Source organism: Battus philenor, unplaced genomic scaffold (assembly GCF_028537555.1).
Source record: "Battus philenor isolate CCGP_79_NKW_IND1 unplaced genomic scaffold, ilBatPhil1.0.hap1 SCAF_12, whole genome shotgun sequence".
Classification (NCBI taxonomy): Eukaryota; Metazoa; Arthropoda; class Insecta; order Lepidoptera; family Papilionidae; genus Battus; species Battus philenor.
In genome coordinates, this window is record NW_027181674.1 from 1,757,423 (window position 1) to 1,770,938 (window position 13,516).

General features: G+C 36.0%; 1 protein-coding gene across 1 annotated transcript in view; it reads right to left on the reverse strand.

Annotated features, from left to right (window-relative positions):
* Positions 1–13,516, reverse strand: part of CDase (neutral ceramidase) — a 49,247-nt gene that overhangs the window by 22,853 nt on the left and 12,878 nt on the right. The window contains exon 2 of the mRNA XM_068776250.1: positions 2,513–2,614. Coding sequence (XP_068632351.1) covers positions 2,513–2,614 — 102 coding nt within the window. The remainder of the gene's footprint in view (positions 1–2,512; positions 2,615–13,516) is intronic.

The following is a 13,516-nucleotide window of genomic DNA, read 5'->3' on the forward strand; positions in this document are numbered from 1 at the left end:
AACAAAAGTGGTCACTCTGAAGTGTCACATTATTTTTTTTATAAATGTGACAGGCAAATATCTTCTGGCAGTACAGAGTATTTATTATCATTACGTCATTAATTATTTCAGAAACCATTTTTAAAAGATGTACTATATATTAATTGAGAACAGATAAGCTATAACTTAACCTATATGTTTTTACACGAATACAACACCGCGTTATTGTATCTGTTCTGTGATAAATGTATTACAGCGCCATCTTACGTTGAAGATGAACGAAATGATGATATCAAAGTAAAAAGATTAAAAATTAATTTCTCATCAAAATATACATTAAACAGAAGTATTTTCATTATTAATTATATTACAAAATGTTCTTTTGATGCGTTACTAACGAAAGTTACTTTGTACTAAACTAAATTCTAACGAAAAATTATTAGTTCAAAAACTAGTACTAGATGGCGCTGGTTGTACTTTGTTGGTAAGTTGTCTGTTCTAAATTTAAATTTCAATAACATGATTTCATAGCATTATAGATAACTAAAAATATCGTTGATAATTAAATGAAGATTATTTTTAGTCAACAAAATGCAAAAACAAATGCAAAAACAGGTTTAATTTCACAAACACGCATTACCAGAAACCAAAGATAATGTTTGATTTTGAAATTTAACCCTATAATGGCGCGTGAACAACAAACCTCTCTATATTGTTGCTGACCTCTTCTGTCAAAACAAGAACGACAAGAAATTCGTGTTGAGTTTTGTAAATATTTTGCAACCACGTAATTTGCATAAGTAATTTTTACATGTGAGGGTTATATTAGGGAGAGTACACACTGTAACACTTTAGACCAAGCTTGACTAAGAAGATTTATATTTTGGTTCAATTATATATTGAATTATTACAATCAGTATTTACTTATCTGCTTTTGATTGCCGCGATGTTGTCAAATAAAACAGTCTCATTTAGACAAATTTGATTCAATTTAAATCATTTTTTCCATACGATTTTATTTTACAAGGGTTCAAACAGTGATGTAAAAACCAAATTAAAATACGTTATTGGTGTTGCGTCGGGGGTAGGCGAACATCTAAGTTTAGGAGTCTCGAAAAAAATATCTGCTGTTTTTTAAAATACATTTATCGAAACAATTTTTGTAAAAGCCGTTTCTTCTGTGTTTAAAGATAAAGATAATATACAAAACTCACTTTCAAACCTGTCTTTTTCTTTGATGAGTTATAATAAAAATTTAAGGGAATCAAGCGTTACCTTGCGGAAGTCCATCCTAAGTAAGAAAAGGACCAATATAGCCACTTCCGCACATGCAGTGGTAGTCGTGCAACAAAGTGCACCGCCCGCCAGCCCGCTGATAAATAGAGACTTGTTGTCACTTTGAGCTTTAGTTAAAACTTGAATTGGAAAAACTAACCGGTGTTTGAAATTAAGATATAGTAAAAAAATCATATACTAAGGGAACATTGGTTAGCACAACTTGCACTGCTGCCCTATTGGCATTTATCCCACGGGTGTGGAAAGCCGCCATGCTCTTAGATCACATCAGGAGACGCTGCGTGGAATTACTAACCTTAAGGGCCTTTTTTTGATTACCGGGGGAAAATTTTCCGGACGGTCAAGATGCCCTGCCTCTAAAAGCGTTGGCGCTTCGAAAGTAAGTGGCAGAAGAAACAATGCTTCTATTCAGAATGATCTGTGGTTGGCGACCTCTGTGATACACGACCAGGCAGATTGGTTTTCGAATGCTTACGAAATGTTTTGTATACCTGTTCCAGAACTTTCTTCAGGTTTTCTAGGTAGTGGCATCTTCAATTATAGTGTGGGTATTGAGAGGTAAGTCAAAGCAATGAACCAAACAGGGAGATTGTTAGCAGTTACAATATTTGGTGCCCTATGGCTCTGTTTTGTTTTGGTCTGTCGACATCAGGGATTTGTAAAATGATATTATCACCATTTCTACTGAAATATAAATTACATCTGAAGCCAATACCTGTCTTGGTTTTTTTTATGTCTTGATGTGCTGTTTCTCTTCATGCCATTATTTGTCTCACTTGTAGGTCTTTTTAAATTGTTGGTATTATAACAAATATATAAAATAACTAGCTGTTCCCGCAACCGTTGTTTTGCAAAAAAAATAGGGTTTTAATAAACAAAAAAAATAAGGGTTTATCGTAGAGGGGTGAAAATTTAAGGTTGTATGTATTTTTGTATGCTGTATCATAATAAAATAAAAACCAAAAAAATTGTCTAAAAAATAAAAAATAATAATTTAGGGGTGGACCACCCTTATCACTTAGGGGTATGAAAAATAGATAGTAGCTGATTCTCAGATCTACTGAATACGCATATAAAATTTGGTAAAAGTCGGTCAAGCCGTTTAGAAGGAGTTCAAGTTCGAACACCGTGACACGAGAATTTTATATATTAGATAATAGAATCAATTTTGACGGCAATGTACACATACATAAGGGTTTAACTAACACTTGCACGGTATAGGATATAAGCTACTTACAAAGCCGATTTCTGCAGGCGGTCCCGTGACGTCAGCAATGCCCACGCCCACCCGTAGGGCATTAGCCGAGCATGCGCACGCGAGTAGAAACACCACCAGCATCTGTGAACAGCAACGAAACAAATTATTTACATGTTAAATTTTAAAAAGTTCTGATGAATATAAAGACATGTTTCATAAAGTTCTCATGGCTTTAATTATGTAGCCGGTTACGAATGGTGGGGGAACCTATTCACGTATCACTTTGCAATCGCAAAGCCTTTTGGCACAGAAAGGTTCTCGAACCTTTCTGTGCCAAAGGCTGTCGAGCGATGTGCACCGTCCTCGGGTACTTCAGAGAAGCAATTCTTCGAGCTACATCTTTGACCTTAGTTCTAATGCGGATCTCTACATTATTAATTCGATTAATGAGCAAAACTTGGACTAAAACCCAATCTTTTGCTTATTTATGTTTTTTTAATGGCCCCCGCTATTGGGGGCCTCTCGTACCCCTAACTTTTTGGGATCAGGGACTTTATTGTTCAATAATTTTTTCAGTCTTTTCTTTATTAATCACTCTCTTTCACGCGTCACAATACCTTTCATTCTTTACTTTTGTCCTTCACAATATCTTTCGTTTTGCTCTTATATACCTTCTTTCTTTCCTCGCCTTTCTTCCATCATATTCTTACTCTTTTGGGTGATCTTGTACCTTATGACGCCTATAGTAAGCGATATACCAGTGACCGTGGTTCTTCATACCTTTATAGCGTTTACATTCCATATGGCCAGAACGACCACAATATTTTATATTAAATCATTCTCGAGCGTTCGAAATTCGAACGCCATCAGTGATATGGTCGTTATCTATAAAAAGGTCATGATTTTTAAATCTAAAATCCGCAACAAAGTAACAGACAACAACCAAAGCCGCAACAAAAAAAGAGCGCACCTTGAAGTATAATAAGTCAACAAAATAAAATATGCATTGTTAACATATTACACTAATTTATTTAATTTCGCAAACTTAGATTAACATAGATAATTTATTAAACAAACGACTCGCACAGAAACGTTCGAAGGTAGGCATAATATTTAGTTTCGACATAGCATCGCTTGAAGTGTGAGTGTAGTACAATCGATTCACTAATAAAAACATTACGATAATTCAAATGTATATTTAATGGAATCAGGCGTTACCTTGCGGAAGTCCATTCTAAGTAAGAAAAGGACCAATATTTAGCCACTTCCGCACATGCAGTGGTAGTCGTGTAACAAAGTGCACCGCCCGCCAGCCACAAAGTCAATGTTTGGCATTAATCGGTGTAACATAACTACTGAAGATGCCCCGTGGAGGGGTGAAACACGTGTTCGGTAATTTGGCGGTGGCGTTTGTGTGATTCGCATTGTTTGCCGCATACGAATTTATCAGCGGGCTGGCGGGCGGTGCACTTTGTTGCACGACTTCCACTGCATGTGCGGAAGTGGCTAAATATTGGTCTTTTTCTTACTTAATTCAAATGTATTTTACGGTGAAATTATCCAGATTTACATAATTGTCGAATCGGTAATGATAATACCGATTAGCCAACGTATTGGCAACTATATTTTGCAGTGGGTAGAAAACGCATAGAAGAAATTGCTTTTATTGACGTAAAATTTTAGAGTGAAGACCACGTACCAGCATTTGCATCTTTAGTAGTCCACTAACACAGGTGATAGATATGAAGATATGAAAGGTTCCATTTAGAACACCAAGTAAAGAAATTATGTTCAATCCTTCCATCTAATTTTTAATTATAGAAAAATCTTTACATGGTGCGAGGATAAATTTTAATATAATTTGTCGAAAATGTAAATAAGTAATTTATATCAATTATAATTTGGAAACATGAGATATGAGACGTATCAGAATAAAATGTCGGTTTATGCAGGCATTATATATATATATATATATATATATATATATATATATATATATATATATATATATGTGTGTGTGTGTGTGTGTGTGTGTGTGTGTGTATATATATATATATAGTCTACCTACGTTTCTTCTTCCAAAGGCAGTTGTGACTAGTAAACACGGCTTGGGTAAGCCCCCACAAATCATGAAAAGCACAATTAATTTTTAACATGTAGTAACGCTATTTTTTACTATATTATCATTACATTGGTAATTATTTCTGGAATCATTTATTTTTGGATATGGTATTCATGTGTAGGATGACCACACATTAATTGACAGCAAATGAGACATACATGCAAGTTTTAAATCATATATATATATATATATATATATATATATATATATATAAGTGTGTGTGTGTTAACTCGCAAAAAAAATTCTCTTCTATGCTTTATGTCAATCAAAACAATATATCAAACTATAGAAAAAATATAATATTTATTTCATTGAACATAGTTAGTTCTATATGTTTGCGTCTAAACATCAATTCGTTTGAAGCAGAAACAAAGTAATTTAAAATTACATACGAACACGTTTATAGTGTTAAATATTAATTTTTAAATTTACTATATGGCATTGACAGCGAGGTTATGTGCCAGTATAAACTTGTACTAGCGGCTTTGGAATTAAAACTTTTTTGATTTCTACTTTCAATTTATAATTATATAAGAACATAGTGCTCCCAAAATAAGATTTGGTACGTACCATGTTCTGGGTGCTAAGTGGCCTGATAACTGTCACTTCAACTTCGAACCACTTCAAATCTGCTGGACCATGTCGATCACTTTCTTTTGTCTTTGAATATCTTAACTCTTAATCCAAACTCTTGAAAATATCTCCAGCATGATCAATTCCGTGGCTCGTTGATCGACTGCTACCTTGTCAATGAGTTTTCTTTTTAATGGCCCCCGCTACTTGGTGCCTCTCGTACCCCTAACTTTTTGGGATCAGGGACTTCATAATAATTTTTTTTTCAGTCTTTTCTTTATTTATCACTCTCTTTCACGCGTCACAATATCTTTCATTCTTTACTTTTGTCCTTCACAATATCTTTCGTTTTGCTCTTTTACACTTTCTTTCTTTCCTCGCCTTTCTTCCATCATCTTCTTACTCTAAGGTGGCTAGGTACATGTTATTTATTTTTAGGCAATGAGTTTCAGATAGATTTCATTGCTACAAGTCGTTTGTTTTTATTTGCAATCGCATTCATTGATGTGTCGAACAATCTGATGATGAATATGGAACAGGGATAAAGGTAGTGGTCGCACGAAATGTAATTTTTAAAACTTTACATTGTTAGGGAAGATTAAGAGACTTATAACAAACATGCAAAAACATGACCTAAAACAAATTTAGATGGTAATGTCTGTTGAATATAGATCCCAAAAATGATGGTAAATATATAATGTTTGTAAACTTTAGGCATTAAGGAATATTATACGAGATGTTTCGTTGTATCATAGTTCCGAATATATGCATATACAAGATATAGCATCAATGTAATCATTTGGAATTATTATTGAAAACAGGATGTTATTGAACGCGTTAGCCAATTGCGAAACGCCGGAAAGCACCCACCGCAACATTTATCTCAGTAAACCAAATTGTTTTGTTCAAATATACGAAGGTCATTCAATTACAACAATATTTTTTTCTTTATTCATTTAATTTTTTATTATGGTATAGTCGTCCCATAAATCAACGTCAAGTCGAGTACTTTCAAAAATGTCTACTAATATGTGTTGCTGATGATAACTTACGGTGATGAAATGAGATGACTAGCTTTTGGCTTTTTTTCACAGATGCTAAACTAGCCAGGGAGTGACCTTCGCTCAGGATTTCTCTAGGAAATCGAAGAATGAGAAGATAGACGAACATATGTAGACCAGCAGATTGGTAGGTCTCTCGTGCTAGCTTGCCATGTGTAAGCAGGTACATTATAATCTTTTCACACTTTTCTTTTGTTATTTCCACTCTCTTCTTTTGTCTTTCTTACGATCTTTCATTCGTTCGTTCGTTGTCATTCTCATTCTCATTCTGTTCCATTCCTTTCCATATCTTGTTACCAATCATACATCGCCTCTTTTCTTTAGTATTCCCTCCAGAATACTGTAAAAATTCTAAATTTTATTTATAATATTTATTTAGCATTTTTTTATATATTTTAAAGTTTTATTTTGTGTCCATTATTTTTCAATTTAATTTCAGTTTTTCTCCATCTTAACAGTATTTATCTCTCTTGTATTGTCTTATTTCTCTTTATTACTGTTTCAATTTTCTTTCTAAAGAAAGATCTAGTGTTCTTGCCCTTCTTCTTACCCTTGGTTAACTAGCGGGGCGATGTAACCTTCCTCAATCCTTGGATTGGTAGGTTGTAGGGGTAGACAGGCCAAATAACCCAGAACTGTAAGCCGGTGATGCTTTAAGGTTCCGGAGCGGAGACCAGGGATCGGTAAACGTAGATGAGTGAACATCAACGCTAATGTTGTCATAAGACCATGTTGAAGTCATCAGAAGAAACTGGATGCGAGCCGCTTTCAAAAGGTCCTATTGAAAATCTAAATAAGAGTCCTATATCCAACAGTGAACATTCTATGAAATATTGATGGTGATATATACCTATACACTGTATCACAAATCAGAGATCGCTTAAACAGCCGGAGAGTTCGGAGCATTGAGCATGAGAAGATTCTCAGTAACTGTGTTATGTTAGACGTTAGTTGTGATCACAGACAGTGTGTTAGCGATGAACAACTATTATTTCTATTTCTTTGACATATACATAAAATTTTAAATAATATGTCATAATCATATGTATGGATGTTCATGTATGTTTAAGTATATGTTTAGGTTCATTGGTTTGTAAATATTTTGTACCTTTTCCATACTATGGTTGTCTGTTAGAGATTGCCTTGTGTGATAAGACTGCCCATTGTACTTGTTTGTATATTATTGTAAAACTTATTAAATGTATCCTAACTTGTACAATAAAGAATATTAAATATAAAAGTTAAATGAGTTTTCATGCCATGACAACGTCTTTAAAAAATTACGCGCCATAAAAATTTTCATTAAATAATATTGATTGATCATCATTATGCCTTCGTATTTATTGTCATCATATCACCATTAGCTAATGGATGCAAGTAATATGAATATAAATTAATCATTGATCCATTCATACATATAATGACGCATTGCTGACTCTATTACTGTATATATGATACAGCTTGTATATACTACATTTCTGAACCGGAGAAAGATAGTTAATTGTAAAATGCCGTAAACAAGAATAAATTATTCATAAATAAACAAAGTCAACAGTCTAGAAGCGAGTGAAAGTGTTTGTGGAATTGCACGGTAGATAAGTGCAAGCGCTAATGGAAAACAAGTATCGTATGACGCCTCGACCGTGTCATTATCTTTAACTTCTTTGTTGGTAGCCAGGGCTATCACTCCTCAATTCACCACGACTTGACCGGTTGCTATAAGCAAGTAACATTACAACCACTAAGAAAAGAGCTAAGAGAAATATGACAGAAGAATCTCCAGCAACGTTTCATCTAGTATGATCTGGAGTTGGTGTTTCATGTGATATACAACCCGGATTCAGCTAAGACCGATTGATTTGCAGTGTGACTTTGTAAGGTGTTTGAATGTACTTGGTGTGATTTTATTATATATTGACCTGTTCTGCACGATCTGGAGTCTGCGAATAAAGCGCGGATTTTCACTAATGAGCTTGCGAATTTGAGTACAGCTGTTTACAGTTCTATAGTGACCATCGCTTCTATCTATGAAGAGGACACGCGTGGGGATACTTTTAACAACAATTTACGCGCGAAAATTCCCGTTTAATACTCTAAATATAGCCTAAACACTAAATTGGTTTAAAGAAGGTCTATTACCAATTTGCATTGCTAGTGATAACATATGGATCCAATGCGTGGTCACTTACGACAGACCTCATAAGAAGGTCCCAGGGTTACCCAGAGAGTAATGAAGTGGACTATGCTCGGAGTTTCTCTGTTTCCTCATAAATGAGGAGAAGATCCGCAGAAAACATGATCACCGACGTAACCGAAAGAATTACTCATCTGGAGTGGCAGTGAGCACATCGTTCGTGTAACCGATGGTCGTTGGGGCCGAAGGTTACACTGCCACTAGGTGGACCGACAACATGGAGCCGTGGGTATTCGATGGATTCGGGCAGCGCAAAACTGGACATCGTGTCGATCTTTGGAGAAAGCCTGAACCTTGCAGTGGGCGTCCATAGACTTAAAAAAAAGGAGCCTAAATAGCTATCAACAGTCATGTGACTACCGAATATTCGCCAGGGTTATGACCGAGGGTCACCCAGAGAGTGATAAAGAGGGCTATGCTCGGAGTTTCTCTATTTCCTCAGAAATGAGGAGAAGATCCGTAGAAAACAAGATCACCGACGTAACTGAAAGAATTGCTCGTCTGAATCGGCAGTGAGCACATTGTTGTTGCAACCGATGGTCGTTGGGGCCGAAGGTTCTCGAGTGGCAACCACGAGCCGGTATACGCGGCGTGGTTAGGCCTGCCACTTGGTGGACCCATGACATAGTTAGAGCCGAGGAAAGTCGATGAATTCGGGTAGCGCAGGATTGGACATCGAGACGATCTTTGGAGAAAGCCTGTACCTTGCAGTGGGCGTCATAAGGCTTAAAAAAAGAAGAAGCCTAAATAGCTATCAACAGTCATATGACTACCGGATATTGGCCAGGGTTATGACCGAGCGTATATAACGGCGGTGTCGTGTAGTGCGACGCATTGATATGCATCGATTACGATTCAATCGAAGCGCGACGCTCGATGTAGCTGCGACATTGACAATGCCCCGCTTCCGTGAAACGTGGCTTGGTTTAGAATGCGACGGCTGAAGGAAATCAATAAAACCACTGTCCTATTCAATGACGATATTTACAAATCAGGTTAACTTATTCTCTCTCATTCACTGTTTTATTTGGGAATTATAATTGACATTTCAGCCGCAATTCGACCACCGCTGGACATAGGCCTTCCCATAGACTTCTGGTATCACCAGTTGTCTATCGAAAATAACAAAAACCTGTAGTAAAATAATGTAAATACTAGAAAGACGGATCTTGGAGGCTCCGAAAGAATGTCGAAATTGAGACTTTAGTAGCACAGCCAAATATCATTGGCGAATATAAAGCTCAACGAATCCGCTGGCTTGGTCACTTGGAGCGAATGGGATCGGATCAGAGCGTGAAGGTAGCGTACCTGGAAAAACCGAGGGGTCGAAGACCAGTGGGTAGACCCAAATATCGCTGGATCGATCGCGTTGAGGCAGACTTGCGCGAATTGACCCGTGTGGAGTTGCCAGACCTTCCATCGGGCGCGTCCCCCGGGTGGCGGATAGGGGAACGCCACCCAGTTATGGGTGGTATCGGACATGTTCCGGCGTGGACCAAAACTGGCAGGGTTAGGGGCGTACCATCGGTTCTTTCCAGAACCGAGAAACGGCCAAGGACTGCACAGTCCCAGAGACGAGCCGCTCAGGCTTGAGGTAGCATCCCGTGCCCATCTTTAAGAGATGGGACAGAGGATGTGACCAGTGCGATGATGTGCCAGGTGCACTCGGACCGGGGGCTCCGTACCTGTACGGAGCTGCGAGGAAGAAAACCTCTTCAAAAATAACCCTAATCCCAAGGTTGGACCGTGCCGACGAGATGAATGGCTGGAAGGGAGTTCATTCACAAGCGCGAAGGGAGCTCACCCTTAAAAGGAAAAAATGGACGCAGTTAAAAAAACAAATTTTCCCCAGGGTGGTACCAGCGATGCTGGAGAATCCACCCCTGGGCTTTGCCCAGGCAGCCCCGCCGTATCTGGGGGGGGCAAAAACTTGCGTCGCGGCAACGCTTCGGCGTCTGCCGCTGGGCCCTTAACATCCGGGGCCCAAAACTTTAAAGAGCAGGAGGTGCAGGTACTGTATAAAAATAGCAATTAAACATAATAAAAAAAATTATCCGTATAATAACGGATGCTACTGGAGCACGATGTTTATTTTAAACAAAGAAGTCTATCAGCTGTCAGACAGCCATTTTGTAATAGATTTACAAGCAAAGATTAAAGTTTCGATTTTCACAACGCTATTATTTCGTCATACCAGCTACTAGTGCAATAGTGATGTGCAACGATGTCGATAACGGTATCGGCATCTCACATTAATGATGTCATATGATCGTAAACGTACCGGTAAATTATTATCCGAGCTTTTTGAATCGATTTTTCTTTTTTTTATAAAATTACTAGCTGATCCCGCAAACGTTGTTTTGCAAAAAAAATATTTTTAATTTTCAATTTAAAAATAAGGGTTGATCGTAGAGGGGTGAAAATTTAGGGTTGTATGTATTTTTGAATGTTGTATCATAAAAAATAATAAAAAATTTCGTCAATAAATAAAAAAAAAATTTTAAGGGTGAACAACCCTTATCACTTAGGGGTATGAAAAATAGATAGTAGCCGATTCTCAGACCTACTAAATACGCATATAAAATTTGGTAACAATCGTTCAAGCCGTTTCAGAGGAGTTCAAGTTCGAACACCGTGACACGAGAATTTTATGTATTAGATTTCATTTGGATATCTATTGTTGAACATAAGACACACCTTTAGATTTGGAATAAGAACGGTTGGAAGGGGTCTAAGTGCATCGATTTTCGATGACCCTGAGAAGGGCACCTATTCAGCTTATGGCGTCTTATGTAGCGCTAGCTGTTCCTTGGTCTCCAGTTCAACTTGCCAATACTGATACGGATTCGTATACGAATATCCTCATTCCTGATTTGATCTCGTAGAAAAATCTCGACAATGACCCTTCCATGGCTAGCAGAGAAACCATCAAATAAGCAATACAATCAAAAGGTATTAAAATATACAGATAGAGGTCTGAAACAACAATATAATAAGGCTTTATTAACAATTAAAGATAATGAAGCAATAAGGATACAATTTAATAGGCTTATTAACATCGATCTATTTATATTTCGTCAGACTTCAAACAATTGTATGTTTTCCTCATTCAATTACACGTCAACAAATGCACAGGAAATATTTTGAAATTACTCTGGCCATTAATACTGTTGTAACTAAAAATAAAAAATATTACTTTTCAATTTGGAATTAGTCATTTCAATATTGTTGTTATATTGTTAAATATTTTGTGATATTAAAACGGGTGGGGTGATAAAGTGAACGGAATCAAATTTTTAAAAATCGAATTTTTAAAATCCACCATACGCTTGGTATTACTCAAGTGTTTGTGTACATGGCTATTGATAGGTGAAACGATCAATGAAACGTCTTCTGTAACAAAATAAATAGATTTAAAAAACTTATAAGTTAAACGGTTTTTTGATACCCATATTGTGGTGGTTGTGGAAAAATATGTACCTAGTCCGCCATATTGGAACGGCGTCCATCTTGAATTTTAAATTTTGACATAATCATCGTGTTTTACTAGTGTAGCCTCTTCATTTGATACCCATATTGAGGGAGTTAAGGAAAAATACGTAATCCGCCATTTTGTATCGGCGGCCATCTTAGATTTATAATGTTATTGATTTTATTATATTGTATTGTCATCTAAATTAAATATGTGTACCAAATTTCAGATCAATCTGACAACGAGAAGGTGCTTAAATTTCAATTTCTAATTTGATCCAAATATTATTCCGTACGGGTCGAACTAAATAAAACCGTTTAAAATATATCTGGCCGTCTTCGCAAAGGAAAGAATTCAAAGAAATCCTGTCCGAAAGCAAAAGTTTTTATTTCTGGAGATGAAAACAGCACAGCAAAACCTTGTCACGTATTTTAAAAGATGATTTAAGACTTGCAACCTATAGAGACGAACTGGTCATTTCTTAACTAATATTTAAAAAAGAATAGAGTGGTAAAATGTAATGCTTAAATTTTTTTCACGGATGAATTTTTTTTTTATTACCGTTTTTATGACGAAAGCTCTAAAAAACATCCCAATTAGTTAATATAGTACAACATAGCCATTATCCGAGTTCAGTGATGGTTTGGTGAAGTATTAACAATGAAAAAATAACTTGGACATATTTTTGTAACAAAGCACCAAAATATCAGCACAAGTGTATCAAGATATCTTTATTGACAAGTTAAGCAACTTAACAACATCATGTTCAATAACCAAAAATGGCCCTTCCAACAATACTCGGTGCCGGGTCATATATATCCACCCAATCTTAAACACGAACATTCTGGACTTCATCAGAACTGAAAACCTGCCGTCATCTAGTCCTGATCTTAATCCACTGGATTATGATTTGTGGTCCGTTTTAGAAATAAATACATTTAAAAACCTTTTAAGTTAAACGATTTTTTGATACCCATATTTAGGTGGTTGTAGAAAAATATGTACCTAGTCCGCCATATTGGAACGGCGTTCATCTTGAATTTTAAATTTTGACATAATCATCGTGTTTTACTAGTGTAGCCCTTTCATTTGATACCCATATTGAGGGGATTAAGAAAAAAATTACGTAATCCGCCATTTTATATCAGCGGCTACCTTAGATTTATAATGTTATTGATTTTATTATATTGTATTGTCATCTAAATTAAATGTGTGTACCAAATTTCAGATCAATCTGACAACGGGAAGGTGCTTAAATTTCAATTTCTAATTTTGACCCAAATAAATAAACAAATAAATTCCGTACGGGTCGAACTAAATAAAACCGTTTAAAAAAGACTTGCTTGAAACGACATGATAATTTGGAATTCCAAAACAATCCATAATAAAGAATTTCCTCATACAAAGAACGCATGCTGCGATTGATAACTGTACTCAATATTAAAGGAATATTGCAGCCAATTGAAATCACTTCGAATAAACTTTATATATATTTTAATGGTATATTATGTATTAAACTAACACACTGTAATAGTAATGTTAAGTGCAATAAAAAATGTTGTTTTTATTTGTTGGAATTTTTATGGCCACACTGAGTATACAGGAAGTCCTGTAATTTTAA